The 16,095-nt window shown below is 40.7% G+C and overlaps 1 protein-coding gene across 4 annotated transcripts in view; it reads right to left on the reverse strand.

The window, feature by feature from the left end:
- Positions 1-16,095, reverse strand: part of ASCC3 (activating signal cointegrator 1 complex subunit 3) — a 522,423-nt gene that overhangs the window by 264,583 nt on the left and 241,745 nt on the right. For all 4 annotated transcript variants that reach the window (XM_069974770.1, XM_069974767.1, XM_069974768.1 and 1 more), the window contains one exon: positions 3,168-3,239. In XM_069974770.1, the coding sequence (XP_069830871.1) occupies positions 3,168-3,239 (72 nt within the window). The remainder of the gene's footprint in view (positions 1-3,167; positions 3,240-16,095) is intronic.

Consider the following 16,095-nt stretch of genomic DNA (forward strand, 5'->3'; position numbering starts at 1 on the left):
CATCACCATCACTGCCCCCCACAGACTAGAGAGAAGAGGAAGGCGGGAACAGAAGCTACACAGGACCGAGGACAGAGCAGGAACCAGGACAGGTGAGATTACACCCAGAGAACTACAATCCCCACTATGTGCTGATAACAGTTCATGAAGGGAGATGTAGTTTTACAGCCTGTGGACATTCAAGTTGCAGAACTACAACCCTCATCATTTCCTATTGATGGTTCATAGTGGGGATTGAAGTTCTGCAAGGGATTAGAGGTTGACATAGTATAGGAGGGGGGAGGCATTGACACAGTAGGACTACTTCTCCCAGCATGCTGTGTGGTAATATGCAGGACTACATCCCCCAGCTTGGTATATAGGGTGGGCTGTAGAACTACATCTACCATCAGGGTGTGTAGTAACATACAGGACTACATCTCCCAGCATAGTGTGGGGTAATATACAGGACTACATCTCCCAGCATGATGTGTGGGGTAATATACAGGACTACATCTCCCAGCATGGTGTGTGGGGTAATATATAGGACTACATCTCCCAGCATGGTGTGTGGTAATATACAGGACTACATCTCCCAGCATGCTGTGTGTGGTAATATGCAGGACTATTTCACATAATAGGAGTTGTAGTTTTGCAACAGATAAGACAATGACAGGGTACACAAGGGGGGATGGTGGCACAGTAAACTAGCGGCTATGTGGGTGCATGTGTATATGTAGGGCTCACAACACGTTGCCAGAGGCCCCAGACAGTTTTTTGCTATGGGGCCCCATGAATCCTAGTTATGCCCCTGCCTGGGTGAGTATATGACATTTCATGTAACCTGCACATCCATATGTAAAAAATGGACCTTATAAAATGAATATTTTGTAGTATGCCATATATTATATATAATATAATGTATTCATTTAAGGGAGTTAAAAGATGGAGGATCCTGTGTTTTGCATGTCTGGATTCCATGCATGCTAAATACCCATTGTGGGCCAGATTCTCGAAAGGTCACTTGGTTTCACAGGAAGAGTGTTTACAGATGCAAAATAACAATGTGATACCAAATGACAATTTGTCCCTGTGATGATCAAACTAGGGATGGGACGCAAGAATGGGGGGAGAACAAAGGAACCAAACATGGTTTATTGAGGAGGTGAAAGGAAGACAGGAAGGGAGAGGACACAGACAAAAAGGAAGTCAAGAGATGGGAGACTAGACCTGAAGGGGAGCTGCTACTGTAAATGTGACCTGTGTGTTTAAGAGTACAGTGTAGTAATTTATGTTGTTGGAAAAGTAATACTTTAGTTTTCTCTAATGTACAATTTATTCATTATTGTTCACATTGTATAGTATTTTTGTAATTATTCAATTACTTTTTGCCTCCTTTAGATCTTTGCACAACCACTATAACAACTATAAAGGCAATATTCCATACTGACAATATATGATTTTTTTACACTCTTGTAATTCATTTGCTGGCCTAACCGCGAATCTAGTTAACCCAGTTCACCCAGCAAGAGATTATCTACAGTCTAGGTATATATATATATATATATATATATATATATATATATATGTATATATATATATTAATTCTTACACATACTGCAGCTCTATGCACACTCCTGATACAGTTAGAGTTACAATGGTCTGTGTTATCTACAGTCTGTGCTCTGTGACAATATCCAATGTTCACTAGTTTGCATGCCCACAGTCCTGTCATTGGGCACTAAAGTCTGGGTGACAGAACAGTAGCTCAGCTTTAAGACAATACAATACAGGGCAGAAGCAAGAAGAGCAGGGCAGGTATCCTACTCATTTAAGCTTGCCAGCACAGTATCATGGCAAGACACCATGGGATCCACTGGGGAAGATCAGGACCACTATGCACATTATACTACTATTGTAGGAACCTACTCATTTATGTCAAACATAAATAAAAAGGCTACTACGTACTGGCCAATGCCTTTAAACGCTGGTTGAAGAGGTGTTTTTAACATGAAACTCTGTGCTATTTTCTCAAAATATAAATTTTCTCATTGTGGCCAAAGAGTTCTATATTAACCTCTTTGGTCAACAGGACTTTTATTCCAAAATATATCAATTAAGGGTGACCAAAGGGTTGACCAAAGCTGTATATTCAAAGGGGTATTCTCATCTAAGTTTGTTATTCCCTATCCACAGAATGAGGGAAAAGAATCACTGGGGCTCAAACCACTTGGACCCCGGTCAATCTAGAGAAAGAGAAAGATATAGGGGGGCATTTATTAAGTCCGGCGTTTTTTACGCCGGACTTAAAAATGCCCCCGCAGCTCTGGCGCTACGGAGATTTATGTAGAGGCGGACTGCCTCTACATAAATACCGTGCGTGCCGGTGCGCACCGCCGAAAACCTACGCCAGCTGAGGACTGGAGTGGGTTTTCGGCGTATATTTGGGCGGAACGGATGGTAAATCGCGCGGACTCTGAGTCCGCGCCCTCCGTTCCGCCCACTACACGCCCCCTTTCCGCCCCCCTGGCGTACTCGGCGGAAAGTGCCGATTTGCGAATATTTTATTCGCAAATCGGCCATTTGCGTATAAAAAAATACGCAAATCGGCACTTTCCGCCAAAAATCATCCGTTCACCGGATGATACATGTGGCCCATAGTGTGTGCGCAGATGACTGAGATTTCCTACGTTTGGTCTCTTTATTTCAATCGGCACAAGACTAAAAAGCTGCCTTCAGGAGATTGGTGTAGCTGTTGTTATAAAAAAAAAAACCTTTGATCAGTTAGGGTCTAAGTGTTCAGACCTGTAAGGATCGGGAGATAGAGCAGGGAGAGGACCGCAGCTTCATAGGAGCTCGTTATAAGTCTGACTCTTTTTTTAAATTCAGAGTGGTGAGTGGACACGCTGCAGCGTGCCTTCTCCCGGCTCTATCTCCCGATTGGTGTGGGTCTGAACATTCAGAACTGGACCAATCAAAACTTTTGACATGTCTCTATGACATGTCAAAAGTTTTTTATAACAACAGGTACACATTAAAGCATAATAAAAAAAAAAAAAATATGTAAATTGCAGTCATGCTTTATATCACATCCCCTGCTGATTTAGAAGTGCGGTTTACACAGGTTAAACTGTACTTAAGCAATGATCTCTACTTAGGATTACATTCTGTGCACTGGCTGATCATACCTGCCGACCTGCTCTGACTTCTCTAAGAACATTCTCATAGCAGACTTCTTCCATATCGTGGAGTTGTTGTGTCTAGAAAATCAGAAAAGACAAACATTATATACTGTACATAAAAAGAAACACACACATAGGACAGCATTTACCAAGCATAAAAATGGAATGAATTTAATTCAATTAAAACCTATATCACAGCACTCATTTACTCCTACATTAAAGGGGTTATCCAGCGCTACAAAAACATGGCCACTTTCCCCCTACTGTTGTCTCTGGTTTGGGTGCAGGTTTTGAAACTCAGTTCCAGTGAAGTAAATGGAGCTTAATTGCAAACCACACCTGAACTGGAGACAACAGTAGGGGGAAAAGTGGACATTTTTTTTTTTTGTAGCGCTGGATAACCCCTTTAAAGGGAACCAGTCACCATAAAAATGCCACCCAAGCAGCAGCATCATGTTATATTGCAGGAGGAGCTGAGCATATTGATATATATCTTAACCCCTTAAGGTCAAAGCCAATTTTCGTTTTTGCGCTTTTGCTTTTTCCATTTTATGTTTAAAAGTCCGTAGCGCTTGCATTTTTTCACCTAGAGACTTATATGAGCGCTTACAGGCATAATTTTTCCATAAAATATGTTGTGAAACCGGAAAAAAATCATTTGCGCTGTCAAATTGAAAAAAAAAAACGAATTTGTTTTGATTTCGGGGAGTTTTGCATTTACGCCGTTCGCCCTATGGTAAAACTGACTTGTTATGCATGTTCCTCAAGTCGTTACGATTACAACGATATATATAACATGTATAACTTATATTGTATCGGATGGCCTGTAAAAAATTCAAACCATTGTTAACAAATATATGTCACTTAAAATCGCTCCATTCCCAGGCTTATAGTGCTTTTATCCTTTGGTCTATGGTGCTGTGTGAGGTGTCAGTTTTTGCGCCATGATGCGTTCTTTCTACCGGTACCTTGATTGCGCATATACGACTTTTTGATCGCTTTTTATTACATTTTTTCTGGATTTGATGCGACCAAAAATGCGCAATTTTGCACTTTGGGATTTTTTTGCGCTTACGCCGTTTACCGTGCGAGATCAGGAATGTGATTAATTAATAGTTCGGGCGATTACGTGTGCGGTGATACTAAATATGTTTATTAATTTATTTATTTATTAATTTATAAAATGGGAAAAGGGGGGTGATTTGGACTTTTATTAGGGGAGGGGATTTTTTTATTAATAAAAACACTTTTTTACTTTTTTTTTTACATGGACTAGAAGCCCCCCTGGGGGGCTTGTATATACATAGCACTGATCTCTCATAGAGATCAATGCTGTGTATATACACAGCAAAGATCCATTAGATCGGTCATAGATTACTATGGCCTGCTGCAGGCCACAGCAATCTATTGCCGAGCCGGGATCAGCGTCATTCCGACACTGAGGCCCGGCACGGGCAGAAGAACGGATCTCTTCTGCCGCATCGCGGGGGGGAGATCCGTGACACTAGACACCAGGGATAGTGTGCATAAAGCACTTCAATGCAGCTGTCAGGTTTGACAGCTGCATTGAAGGGCTTAATTAGCCGGCGCGGCAACGGGACCCGCGCCGGCTAACAGAGGCACTGCCCGGCTGCAGATTGTAAGCCGGGATCGGTGCCGTTCAGAGCGGGGTACCGGCGGGACCCCGCTCTGAACACCCCCTGCGGCACCATGGCGTATCAGATACGTCATGGGTCGCTAAGGGGTTAATGGCAAAAAAAATTCAGTATAAGTTGTAATTTATTGATTGAAATCGCTGATGTTTCCATGCTAAAGAGTCTATTCCATTGAGTGACACCGCCCACTGGGATCCTTAAAGTGATTTTGTACCCACATTCTGACCCCCCAAACCACTTGTACCTTTGGATAGCTGCTTTTAATCCAAGATCTGTCCTGGGGTCCATTCAGCAGGTGATGCAATTATTGTCCTAAAAAAACAACTTTTAAACTGGTTTACACTGCGTATGCATTAGGCTGACACAACCTCTCTGTCCCTCCTCATCATTAGGAATGCTCCAGGCAGATTGTCTCCTATTCATCAGCTGTGTCAGCTTGGCACATGGGCTGGATCGTTAAGCACATGTTCAGCATGGAGAAAATGTTCCAGTGGCATTCCTAATGATGAAGAGGGTGGGGAGGAGGGACAGAGGGGTGGTGCAAAGTTAGGGCACAGATACTCCCGTTTGGCACGGGCTGCAAGTTTAAAAGTTGTTTTTTAGGACAATAACTGCATTACCTGCCGAACGGACCCCAGGACAGATCTTGGATTAAAAGCAGCAATCCGAAGGTTTTGGGGGGCGGTCAGATTTTGGGCACCGAGTCGCTTTAAAATAGAATGGTCAGGGAATTTCAAACATCTTGTTACAAGTTATACTGAATCTCTTCCCACAAACTTGAGGAATTGTATCCCGCCAGCCTCCGTGTCCTACTGGGAGTCTATGGGAGGCAAGAGAGCCTTCTCTGTCCACGCTGAAGAATGGATATGTCAATTCAGCGGGGAGAGAGGAGGCGCCAGTTTTGCTATGCGTGAACGGTGCCTAATTGGGGGGGGGGGGGAATCACTTCACAGATACTGTTATTTAACCCCTTCGGGACCAGGCTAATTTTCGTTTTTGCGTTTTCGTTTTTTTCCTCCTTGTGCTTAAAAGGCCATAGCAGTTGCATTTTTACACCTACAGACGCAAATGAGCCCTTATTTTTTGCGTCATTATTTTTACTTTGCAATGACAGGCTGAATTTTTGCATAAAATATGCAGCGAAATCAGAAAAAAATGATATGCGTGGTGAAATTGAAAAAAAAACACAATTCTTTTTCTTTGGGGGGGCTTCGTTTTTATGCCGTGTGTCCTATGAAAAAACTGACATGTTATGTATGTTCCTCAAGTTGTTACGATTACGACGATATGTAACATGTATAACTTTTATTGTATCTGATGGCCTGTAAAAAATTCAACTTCATCATGAACCAGATACTGACAATGCCACAAACAACAACCCTAGTCAAGCGCTAAACGGTCCATTGTGTTATTTTATTGTATCCAATAGCTTCTATTGAATATATTTTACATCTTAATGGAAATATAACACTACTAATGGCATATGTTTTAAATCCAGGGATTGTCATATTTCATAGAGTAGTAATTGCTTAGGTAAATATATATGTTTACTTATGCAATTCTCAGAAAACAGGATATAATTTAATGCATGGCGAATAAACGTGAATTTCCATAACTAAACAAGTAAAATGTCATTCTAGCATTTTAAGAAAAGTAAACATCCTCAATGAATGGCTGTATTCCCCGTCCTCATAGTTAATATGCCACACTACAAAGACCTTATCATGCACTAGCAGAACACTATGGAAATTGATTTATATGCAGCATAGCTGTCTATTGTCTCCTATAGTGTTATTTACGTTAATATCCTAAATCGGTCCTGGAATTGTATGTGGTCATCATCAGAATTAATGTGTTTAGTTGTTGTTTTGAGAAAGCTGCCATATGCTTACAGATTAACTCTTAAAGGAAAAAAATACAACGAATAAAAAAAAAATATCCTGGGATAATTAATATTTAAATATTTAAAGCTGTTACTGCACAAAAGCAAGAAGTATAGAACAAAGGCAAAATTTACACTAAAAGCAGCGATTGGAAGTACATTTAAGTGTCACTGCCGTATTTTGTTGTTGTTGCAGAAATCAATAGTACTGGCGATTTTAAGAAACGTTGTAATTAGGTAAATATGCCATTATCTGCATTCAAAAAGACTTTCCCCAGGTCCCCCCTTCCTCCCTCCTCTCTCTCATTCACTGCTCATTATCAGGAAATCTTGACTCTTTTACATCAGTTGAGCCCTGTGTAACCCATGGAGAGGGGAGGGGAGAGGGAGGAGGGAGCTTAGTCACCAGCAGAGAGCAGAGAATAAAGGATTACACAGTGGGAGCAGTGTGAAAGCCATATTCAGAGGTCAGAAAGGTCAGTGCTGACTTCAGAGGAGATAGCCCGGTGATGTAGCTGTAATTAGCTCTTTGTTCTCCTGTTTTGGTGCCTTATCTCCCTCAACCCCTCCCCTCTCCATAAGAGAACCATGAAGACAGGGGGGAGAGCTTCAGGGCGCCTTCACACATACGACCTCTTAGCGGAAATCTCTCTGCGAGTTTTGCAGCAAGATCCACTTCAAGGTAAGGTCCTGGCAGGCCCCTGAGACTACATACTTGCAGCAGTCTGACAGAACGCTGCGAGTATGTAATGCAGCCGCCCCCTTAAACCCTTAATTGGCCCATGCTGTGTGTATACATTACCTGCATTATTATGCGATCGCGGCGGGGCTCAGCGTCGCTCCGACGCTGTTCCCGACTCGGCAATCTATTTAGTTGGTCTGCAGCAGACCATTATAATAGAGCCATGATCTGATGGATCATTGCTCTATTATATACACAGGATTGATCTCAATGGGAGATCAGTTCTGTGTATATAGAAGTCCCCCAGGGGGGCTTCATATTACTGTAAGTGAAAGTAAAAAAAAAGTGTTTTTATTAATAAAAAATCCCCTCCCCTAATAATTCTGAATCACCCCCCTTTTCCCATTTTACAAATAAAAATAAATAAATAAAAAACAAACATGGTTGGTATCGCCGCGTGCGTAATCGCCCGAACTATTAATTAATCACATTACTGATCTCGCACGGTAAATGGCGTCAGCGCAAAAAAATCCCAAAGTGCAAAATTGCGCATTTTCGGTCGCATCAAATCCAGAAAAAATGTAATAAAAAGTGATCAAAAAGTCGCATATGCGCATTCAAGGTACCGATAGAAAGTAAACATCATGGCGCAAAAAATGACACCTCACTCAGCCCCATAGACCAAAGGATAAAAGCGCTATAAGCCGGGGAATGGAGCGATTTTAAGGAACATATATTTGTTAACAATGGTTTTAATTTTTTACAGGCCATCAGATACAATGAAAGTTATACATGTTATATATCGTTTTAATCGTAACGACTTTAGGAACATATATAACAAGTCAGTTTTTGCATAGGACATACGGCGTAAAAATGAAGCCCCCCCAAAGAAAAATAATTGCGTTTTTTTTTTCAATTTCACTGCGTATATAATTTTTTTCTGGTTTCGCAGCATATTTTATGGAAAAATTCAGCCTTTCATTGCTAAGTACAATTAGTGACGCAAAAAAAAGGGCTCATGTGGGTCTGTAGGTGTAAAAATGCAAGTGCTATGGCCTTTTAAGCACAAGGAGGAAAAAACGAAAACGCAAAAACGAAAGTTAGCCCGGTCCTTAAAGGGTTAAAGTTTTTTTTGTAACCATACAGGTACATGGTCGGGCTAGAAAATAAACTGCCCTGCCCTGGTAATAATGTTCTGAAGCAAATGCAACCTACAGCTTAGGCTGCAGGGTATTCAGGGCATTGCTAGGAGAGGTGGTACGGTGTGTGGCAGGTAAACAGTAGGACTCGAGTGGATCGGAGTTCCAGGATGGGTGGCCTACAAAGAGCATCAACAAGCTCTAAAAGTACCTGCAGCATTTTTGAGAAACAAATATTGGGCAGCAATGTAAATCTAATTTTGTATTTGACGCGAGAATAGGGTGAACATTATTCATATGTGGATACATTTTTCTCAATGTAGAAATAGAACATACTGGACAGAGGTCAGACTGGCAAGGAAAAAACATGGTTCAAGTGAGATACAGGGTATTCAACACATCATTAGTACAGATGAGCTGCCTGGAAAACATGGACACTTTGCAGGACTCCCTAGGACTGCATCGAACTTTTTCAGCCACCAGTTATCAAATGTCGACCATACTTGAGGTTCCCTCATCTCAAATCCTTAGTATCAGTGTACATGGTATCTTTTGATGAGAGAAAAGCAATTCTTCACCTAAGAGTCAATATGTATTCTAAAAGACACTGCTGTAAAGTGAAAAAGCTTATAGGTTTTAATTAGAGATGAGTGCAACTCAAGCATGCTCGAGTCCATCCGAACCCACAAGTCTCTGCAATAGATTACCGTTGGATGAAGTAGTTAGATGCAGCCCTGGGAGTCCTGGAAAACATAGATATAGCTATATATATTCATGTTTTCCTGCACTCCCTATGGCTGCATCCAACTTCTTCAGCCATCGGTATTCAAATATAGAACTATGAGATTATAAAACAGTTTGAGTTGAACTCATCTCTAAAATTTAGGTACCTAAATATCTATCACATAGAAATATCACAGATGTTTTAAGTATTTGGATATGCCCAATTGATGTGTAACTGATTCCCAGGCTTAGAGTGTTACTGTCATTTTATTTATTTATTTATTTTTGCAGAAATCAATAGTACAGTACAATAGTAAAAAAAACTTTGCAATTGGGTTTATTAGGCAAATTTGCCATTATCTGCATTCAAAAAGAGACTCCCCCCCCCCTCTCTCTCTCATTCACTGCTCATTATCGAAGTCTCGGCTCTTTTACATTAGTCGAGTCCTGTCTGTTCTATGGAGAGAGGAGGAGGGAGACCTGACTCCCAGAGCTGTGGGACACTAAGCATCCCTCTGCCATCATCCTCTCCAGCAGCCACAGCCCGCACAGCTCTGGGAGTCAGGTCGTGACATCCCCATTTAACCCCTTCCCCCAATATGACGTCATGAAAAGCAGTGCCGGAACGCATCATGACGTCCCTGGACGTCATGCTTTCTCTGCCTCCCCCCACTGTCCCTATCTGAGATCGGGCAGCAGGAGGAGGCTGTCTCACACAGCCCCCTCCTGCTGCCACTGCCCAGAGGGGAGCCGTGCTCCCCCCAGGCAGTTAACCCCATAGACGCTGCGGTCGTTGCGACCGGCGCGTCTATGGGGAAATCTGATGCCTCTGCCTCTTCCTCAGCTTTTACTCCCCCCCCCCGCCTCTCTCCCTTCTCTGACCCCATGCTGCTTCTTTGTGCATTCCGCCCCCCCGATCCTCTTGTCCCCGTGCAGTCCGCGCCCCCCCCCCCCCCGATGCGCTTCTCCCCGTGCGGTCCGGCCCCCCTCCCCCGATCCGCTTCTCCCCGTGAGCCCCCAACTCCCTCCGGCTCAGGCACCCTCTCCCATTCACTCCCAGTGCAGGGACCTGATCGTTTGAATGAGCTATCAGCTGTAAAGCTGACAGCTCATTCACTATATCATGCATTACAGCACAGATCATGTGCTGTAATGCATGATACATATATCTGCAAAAGTAGAGAGAAAAAAAAACACACACATAATTAATTAAATAAAACACATCAATAAATAAATTAAAATAAATAAATAAATATACACATTCCCCATCCCCCTTTATAAATGATCCCCTATAAAAAAGATACACATATTTGGTATTGCCGCGTCTGTAATGACTCCGTCTATTAACCTGCTACATTAATTATACCATCTAATGAACGCCATTAAAAAAAAATAAATAAATAAAAATCCCTCACATAACTCCATTGGCGAAAAAATAAGAATATGCAAGACACAAACAGTTTTTATAGCATAAATGTCATAAACTATAACAAAAGTTATATAAAGGGGTTATCGTTGTAATCGTACCGACCTGACGAATAACGATAACATGTCATATATGACGTAGAGTAAACTGCGTACAAAAAAATGGTGAAAAACAGCTGCTAAGTTGTGTTTTTTATTCGTACCACCTTATAAAAAAATTAACTAAATATTGATCAGGGTGTCACATGTCCCCCAGAATGGTACCGATGGAAACGTCAACTTGTCTTACAAAAATATTTTGGCCCCGCAAGGCCTCTGTGACATGGTATAATGGCAATAAAAAAAGACCCCAAAATTCACCAGGTCTTTGTCATGTCTGCGGCCTGTGGTTAAGTCAGGTGACGCACTGCGGCCACATATAGGGGATTTCTAGAAACATTGGCATAAGGGGAATAAATAGTGAGTTCCATTTCTCAGTTAGTATTTGCTGTGTTAGAGGAAAAAATGGATTAAAATGGAATATCTGCCAAAAAATTAAATTTTTAAATTTCCCCTCCAACTTGCTTAAATTTCTGTGAAGTACCTAAAGGGTTCATACACTTAAGAAATGTTACTTTGAATACTTTTAGGGGTACAGTTTTTACAGTAGAGGGATTTATGGGGGTAACTAACATATTGGCCCCACAAATCCACTTCAGAACTGAACTGGTGCCTACAAAAATCTGAATTTGAAATTTTCCTGAAAATGTGAAAAATCGCTGCAAAAGTTCGAAGCCCTCTAACATCGTAACAGATAAAAGGATGTTTACCAAATGACGTCACCATAAAGCAGACATGTTGTAGATGTTGCTGTAATAATTAGTTCATGTGGCATGACTATTTTTCTTAGAAGAGAATTTTGAATATAAAGGATTGTAAATTTTTCTAATTTTTGTGCAAATGTTGTGTTGTTTACAAAAAACTACTGAGTGTATCAACCAAAATATACCACAAACATACAGAGGAATATGTCACGAAAAAACAATTTCAGAATGACTGTGATAATTAAAAGCATCGCAGAGTTATCACTAGATAAAGAGAGACAGGTCAGATTTGAAAAATAGGCCCTGGTCATTAAGGCAAAAACAGGCTGCGGAGGCAAGGGGTTAATCCAGGAAGTGAAGCCTTGATGCAGTATTAAGTGCAGGGAAAAAGCCCTTTATGTGTGTTTCCCGTAATAAGTGTATATCGGTGATTTGTATAACTTTTGGGGTGGCGATACGATACTTTAATAAAAATTTTCGCCGGACTTCTCCTTTATGGCCATTTTCAGCACTGTCCCGCCCCAGAGTGCCGATTCAGCCCGCTTCACTGATAATCATTGGAAGGGGCAGGTCGGGCAAGGGCAGAGCAGTGCTCGAAGGACAGGGCAGTGCTTCAAACAGCCCTACCGGAGGCAGGATTACATTAAAAAAGAACAGCACTTGGGATGAAGGTAAGAGACATACTGTACCTTTATCCTTTGCTACCTGTGCACAAAAGGAGTCTATCATCGGGTCAGATTCGTCTAACCTGCTGATAGTTTTCCTTTAAGCATAGCTTAACGCAGTAAAAGTTTTCATTTTAACTTTGAAGTATAGACTTCTATCTGCTGGTTTGAAAGGCTGAGTATTAGGGGGGGGGAAACCTTAATAAGGTTTCAAAATTGAAAAAAAATATAAAAAATAATAATACACAAACACACGCGCACATGCACACCCACCCACACACAAAACCCTCCCTGTAACAAGCAACATCTCCAGTGGACTAACAGACTGATTAATCAAAATGTGACATTTTTGGTACATCATACAGGGTTTTTGTTGGTTGTTAAGCAGGTGAAAGGGTGGTTTATACCAACTATCAAACATGGAAAAAGAAGTACAATAGTCTGGGGTGACATTCATCATGAACATGCAAAACCCTCTGGTGTAGACTTAATTGGAATTTCTGAGCAATAGCTGAATACAATTGTAGACAGAATGCATAAAGCTGTTCTATCAGCTAAAGCTACTTGGAAAAGTCAAAATTAGGTGATCATAGTTAATTGGTAATAACACTGTAATTGTGTTTCCTTAAACCATGATGGAACCAGATAAAAGAAAAGTACCCGCCTCAGTGATTTCCGAGACCAAGATAAGGTTAATTTAATGAAACATACAAATACTTAAAGCCTCCTTTTTTCTTTTTACTGCTACACCTGAGTAAACAAGAACCAACACCTTGCCGGTGAATAGTTAAAGGGAGGAGTGGGAATGGAAAGGTGCCGGCCCGTAATGGTTTACTAGCAAGTGTAATTGCTGATTTTCTCCTTCATAGAGAGAAACAACAAAGAAGAAAACATGGGTGGGATAATAGATTGAAGCCCCTTGCAAAGCAAAAGATCCATTAGTAATATTTAGCCTGTAATGTCTAAAAAAAAAAGGTGTAATGGAAGACCAGGTAGCCACTTTACAGAACTGATTTATAGAGGCTTCATGACTTTCTGGCTGGGAGGTGGCTAGAGTCCAGGTAGAAGGAGCCATAACCCAAAAAGGGGCTGAATATCAAAAAGTAATGAAGGCTAAGCAAATGGCATGCTCAATACAACTGGAAACAGAATCCTTACTAGCCTTACAGCCCACTGGGGGAACCTGCAATCTGGACAAAAAGACTGGTGGGAATCCTGAACTCTTTCTTATATTCCAAATAGTTTTGACCTCCTGACATTAAGCATATCAAAAAAGACTTCCTTATCATTCAAGGGATTCTCAGACTAAAATGGCAGAACCACTTCTTGTGCTCTATAAAAATTTGAGAAAGCTTTGTCAGTTCTGACAATAACTCTGTCCTAAAGAATCTGTGTTTAAATCAAAACACAAGAAAGGAATGAGATATCTCCTTCCCCTCTTGTTTAAGATTAGAGATGAGCAAACCGGGTTCGAGTCGATCCGAACCTGAACGTTCAGTATTTCATTAGCGGGGCTGCTGAACTTGGATAAAGCTCTAAGGCTATCTGGAAAACATGGATACAGCCAATGACTATATCCATGTTTTCCACATAGCCTTAGGGCTTTATCCAACTTCAGCAGCCACAGCTAATCAAATGCCGAAAGTTCGGGTTCGGATCGACTCGAGCATGCTCAAGGCTCGCTCATCTCTATTAAAGATGTTTTCAATGTTATCATCTCAAGAGAACAAGAATCCAAAGGCTGAAAAGATCTCCCAATAATGATTTAAAGTGTCGCTGTCTTTATAACTTTAAAATTCTAAACCAAACTTACATGTGATATAAAGCAAGTTTGCAATTTACATTATTATTTTTTATTTTTTTTTATCACGGAAAACACGGCACTTCCTGTTTTCTGACTCTTTTTTTTTCTGAGTCAGAAAACAGGAAGTTCTGTGTACCCCAGGCCATCTGAGCGCTCACAGAGAGAAGGCAGTCATGTGACTGATGGACACATTGAGGCATGACTCTCTGTACTGGCTGGAATTCCTGTGTTTAGTCTGTTTTTTTCTAGACTACACAAGGTGAGATTATTTCTGCGAAAGATCTCAATACATCACACTGTATCTAGTTCTATTTTGTTATCTTTACTATGTTTCTATTACTATTTCTATTACTGCTCATTGGAATTGTACCCATAATTACAATCATACTTTATTGTTATATTCATGCACTTATCTTTTAACCAGCAGGGTCTGCGTGCCTGACAAAAATTGGCACTTAGCACTTAATATACAATGGATGCAATTCAGTTAACTCTGTTTTCTTGATAAAAAAAAAATAAAAGAAATAAAAAGAAATTTGAAAAAAAAAAAGAAAATCTGCCTTCAGGGCACTGGACCTGGATTTATAGTAAGTACAGCTTTGTTTTACAGCATAATAACAACAACAAAAATAATGAATGTATATGGCAAACTTGCTTTATTTCACATCTACTGTTGATTTAGATTTTGAAAGTTATAATGACAGGTACACTGGGATCCCAAGCAGCTACTTTAAAGGGGTATTCCAGAAAAACAAAATATTCTCCACCCACCCATGTTTTCATTGACTGTCAGCAGTAAGGGGCGACATGGGACCCTTTCCTGCCACCAGTGGCTGTGTTTGGAACTGGAGAGCTTTAGAAGCCCGGTCCCTGCCATCTACTCTAATGCATATTATAATAGTCATTATAACTGGGGAAGTTGCAGCACAGTGAAGCAGTGGATCAGCCGCAAAGCAAAGGGGCCATGTCGGCCATTACTGTTGACAGTCAATTGAAATATGTAGATAATATACATTTTTATATCTAAAATAAAAAGAGGGCTACTCAATAGCAATACGAGCTTGTTTGTCATTGTGTGTCTTGGTAGAACAAGGTCAACTTTCAAAGATACAATTAAGCAACCAACTACTTGTCTTTATCAAGCTATTCATTTTAATTCCAGTGTGCAGCCAAATCACAATCTGTAAGGATAATTAAGGAGAGGCAATGGCAGTTTTTATAGACAGATACTTGATACAATTAATGAAGGTTAAAATATGCACATTGCAATAAGTGCCATATGGCAAACTATCCTTTTGTGTATAAACTTGAAACTGCTCCCTACAGTTGGCAGGTATCTCGCTTTAGAGAAACGTGGATGAAGATGCTACTTAACCCCTTAAAATTGGCAGACTGCTCCAGAAAGTATGTATAAAACAGTGGATAAGTTTACAGGGCGTATTGATAACACAACAGCACAAATCGAGAGCAGCGTGTAAGTAGTTTTATAGGAAGCATGTACTTGGTGCAAGTGGTGAGAGCAATAATAGCGAGACTAATGAGACTTGCAATGTGTATGTGACAGGCGCGAAGAAACTTCATAAAAGAAAATGAGGCAAGAATGTAATCAGATGCAATTGCGCTTTGGAGCCAACTCATTTTACAGGATACCTGTTTCTTGGTGTGATATTGCACAGGCTGATTTACCAATTATTCAAAACACTTCAGTTAAATGACTCTTGCGATAGCTTAGCAAATATTTTGTTCCTCAAAATCTTATCAAATATATATAAAATATAGCGTAAAAAAACAAAAGATAAAACTGATGCATAAAACAAACATCTGAAATAAATAAGGAATTGAGTGGTTACCCGACTCTAGTTGATGATGAGAGCAAATGATTCAGAGTGATGCATTGGATTACTACGATCCTCCACTCAGAGATATGAAGGGCAACAAATGGTGAATCTATAGCAACTTTAAAGGCAAGCTGTCAGCTCTAGATCATGCTCAGAGCCGAAGGGTTAATGAGGGTGTGTTGATCATCAGAACGCATGCTGGCTGACAGTTTCTCTTTAAAAGGTGATAGGATCATGTTCTATTTCTTTAAAAAAGAGCGATTGCTGTCAGAATGCAGCCAAATGAGCAGATTAGACAAATCCAACCTCCTGATAGCC

Source organism: Dendropsophus ebraccatus, chromosome 6 (assembly GCF_027789765.1).
Source record: "Dendropsophus ebraccatus isolate aDenEbr1 chromosome 6, aDenEbr1.pat, whole genome shotgun sequence".
Classification (NCBI taxonomy): domain Eukaryota; kingdom Metazoa; phylum Chordata; class Amphibia; order Anura; family Hylidae; genus Dendropsophus; species Dendropsophus ebraccatus.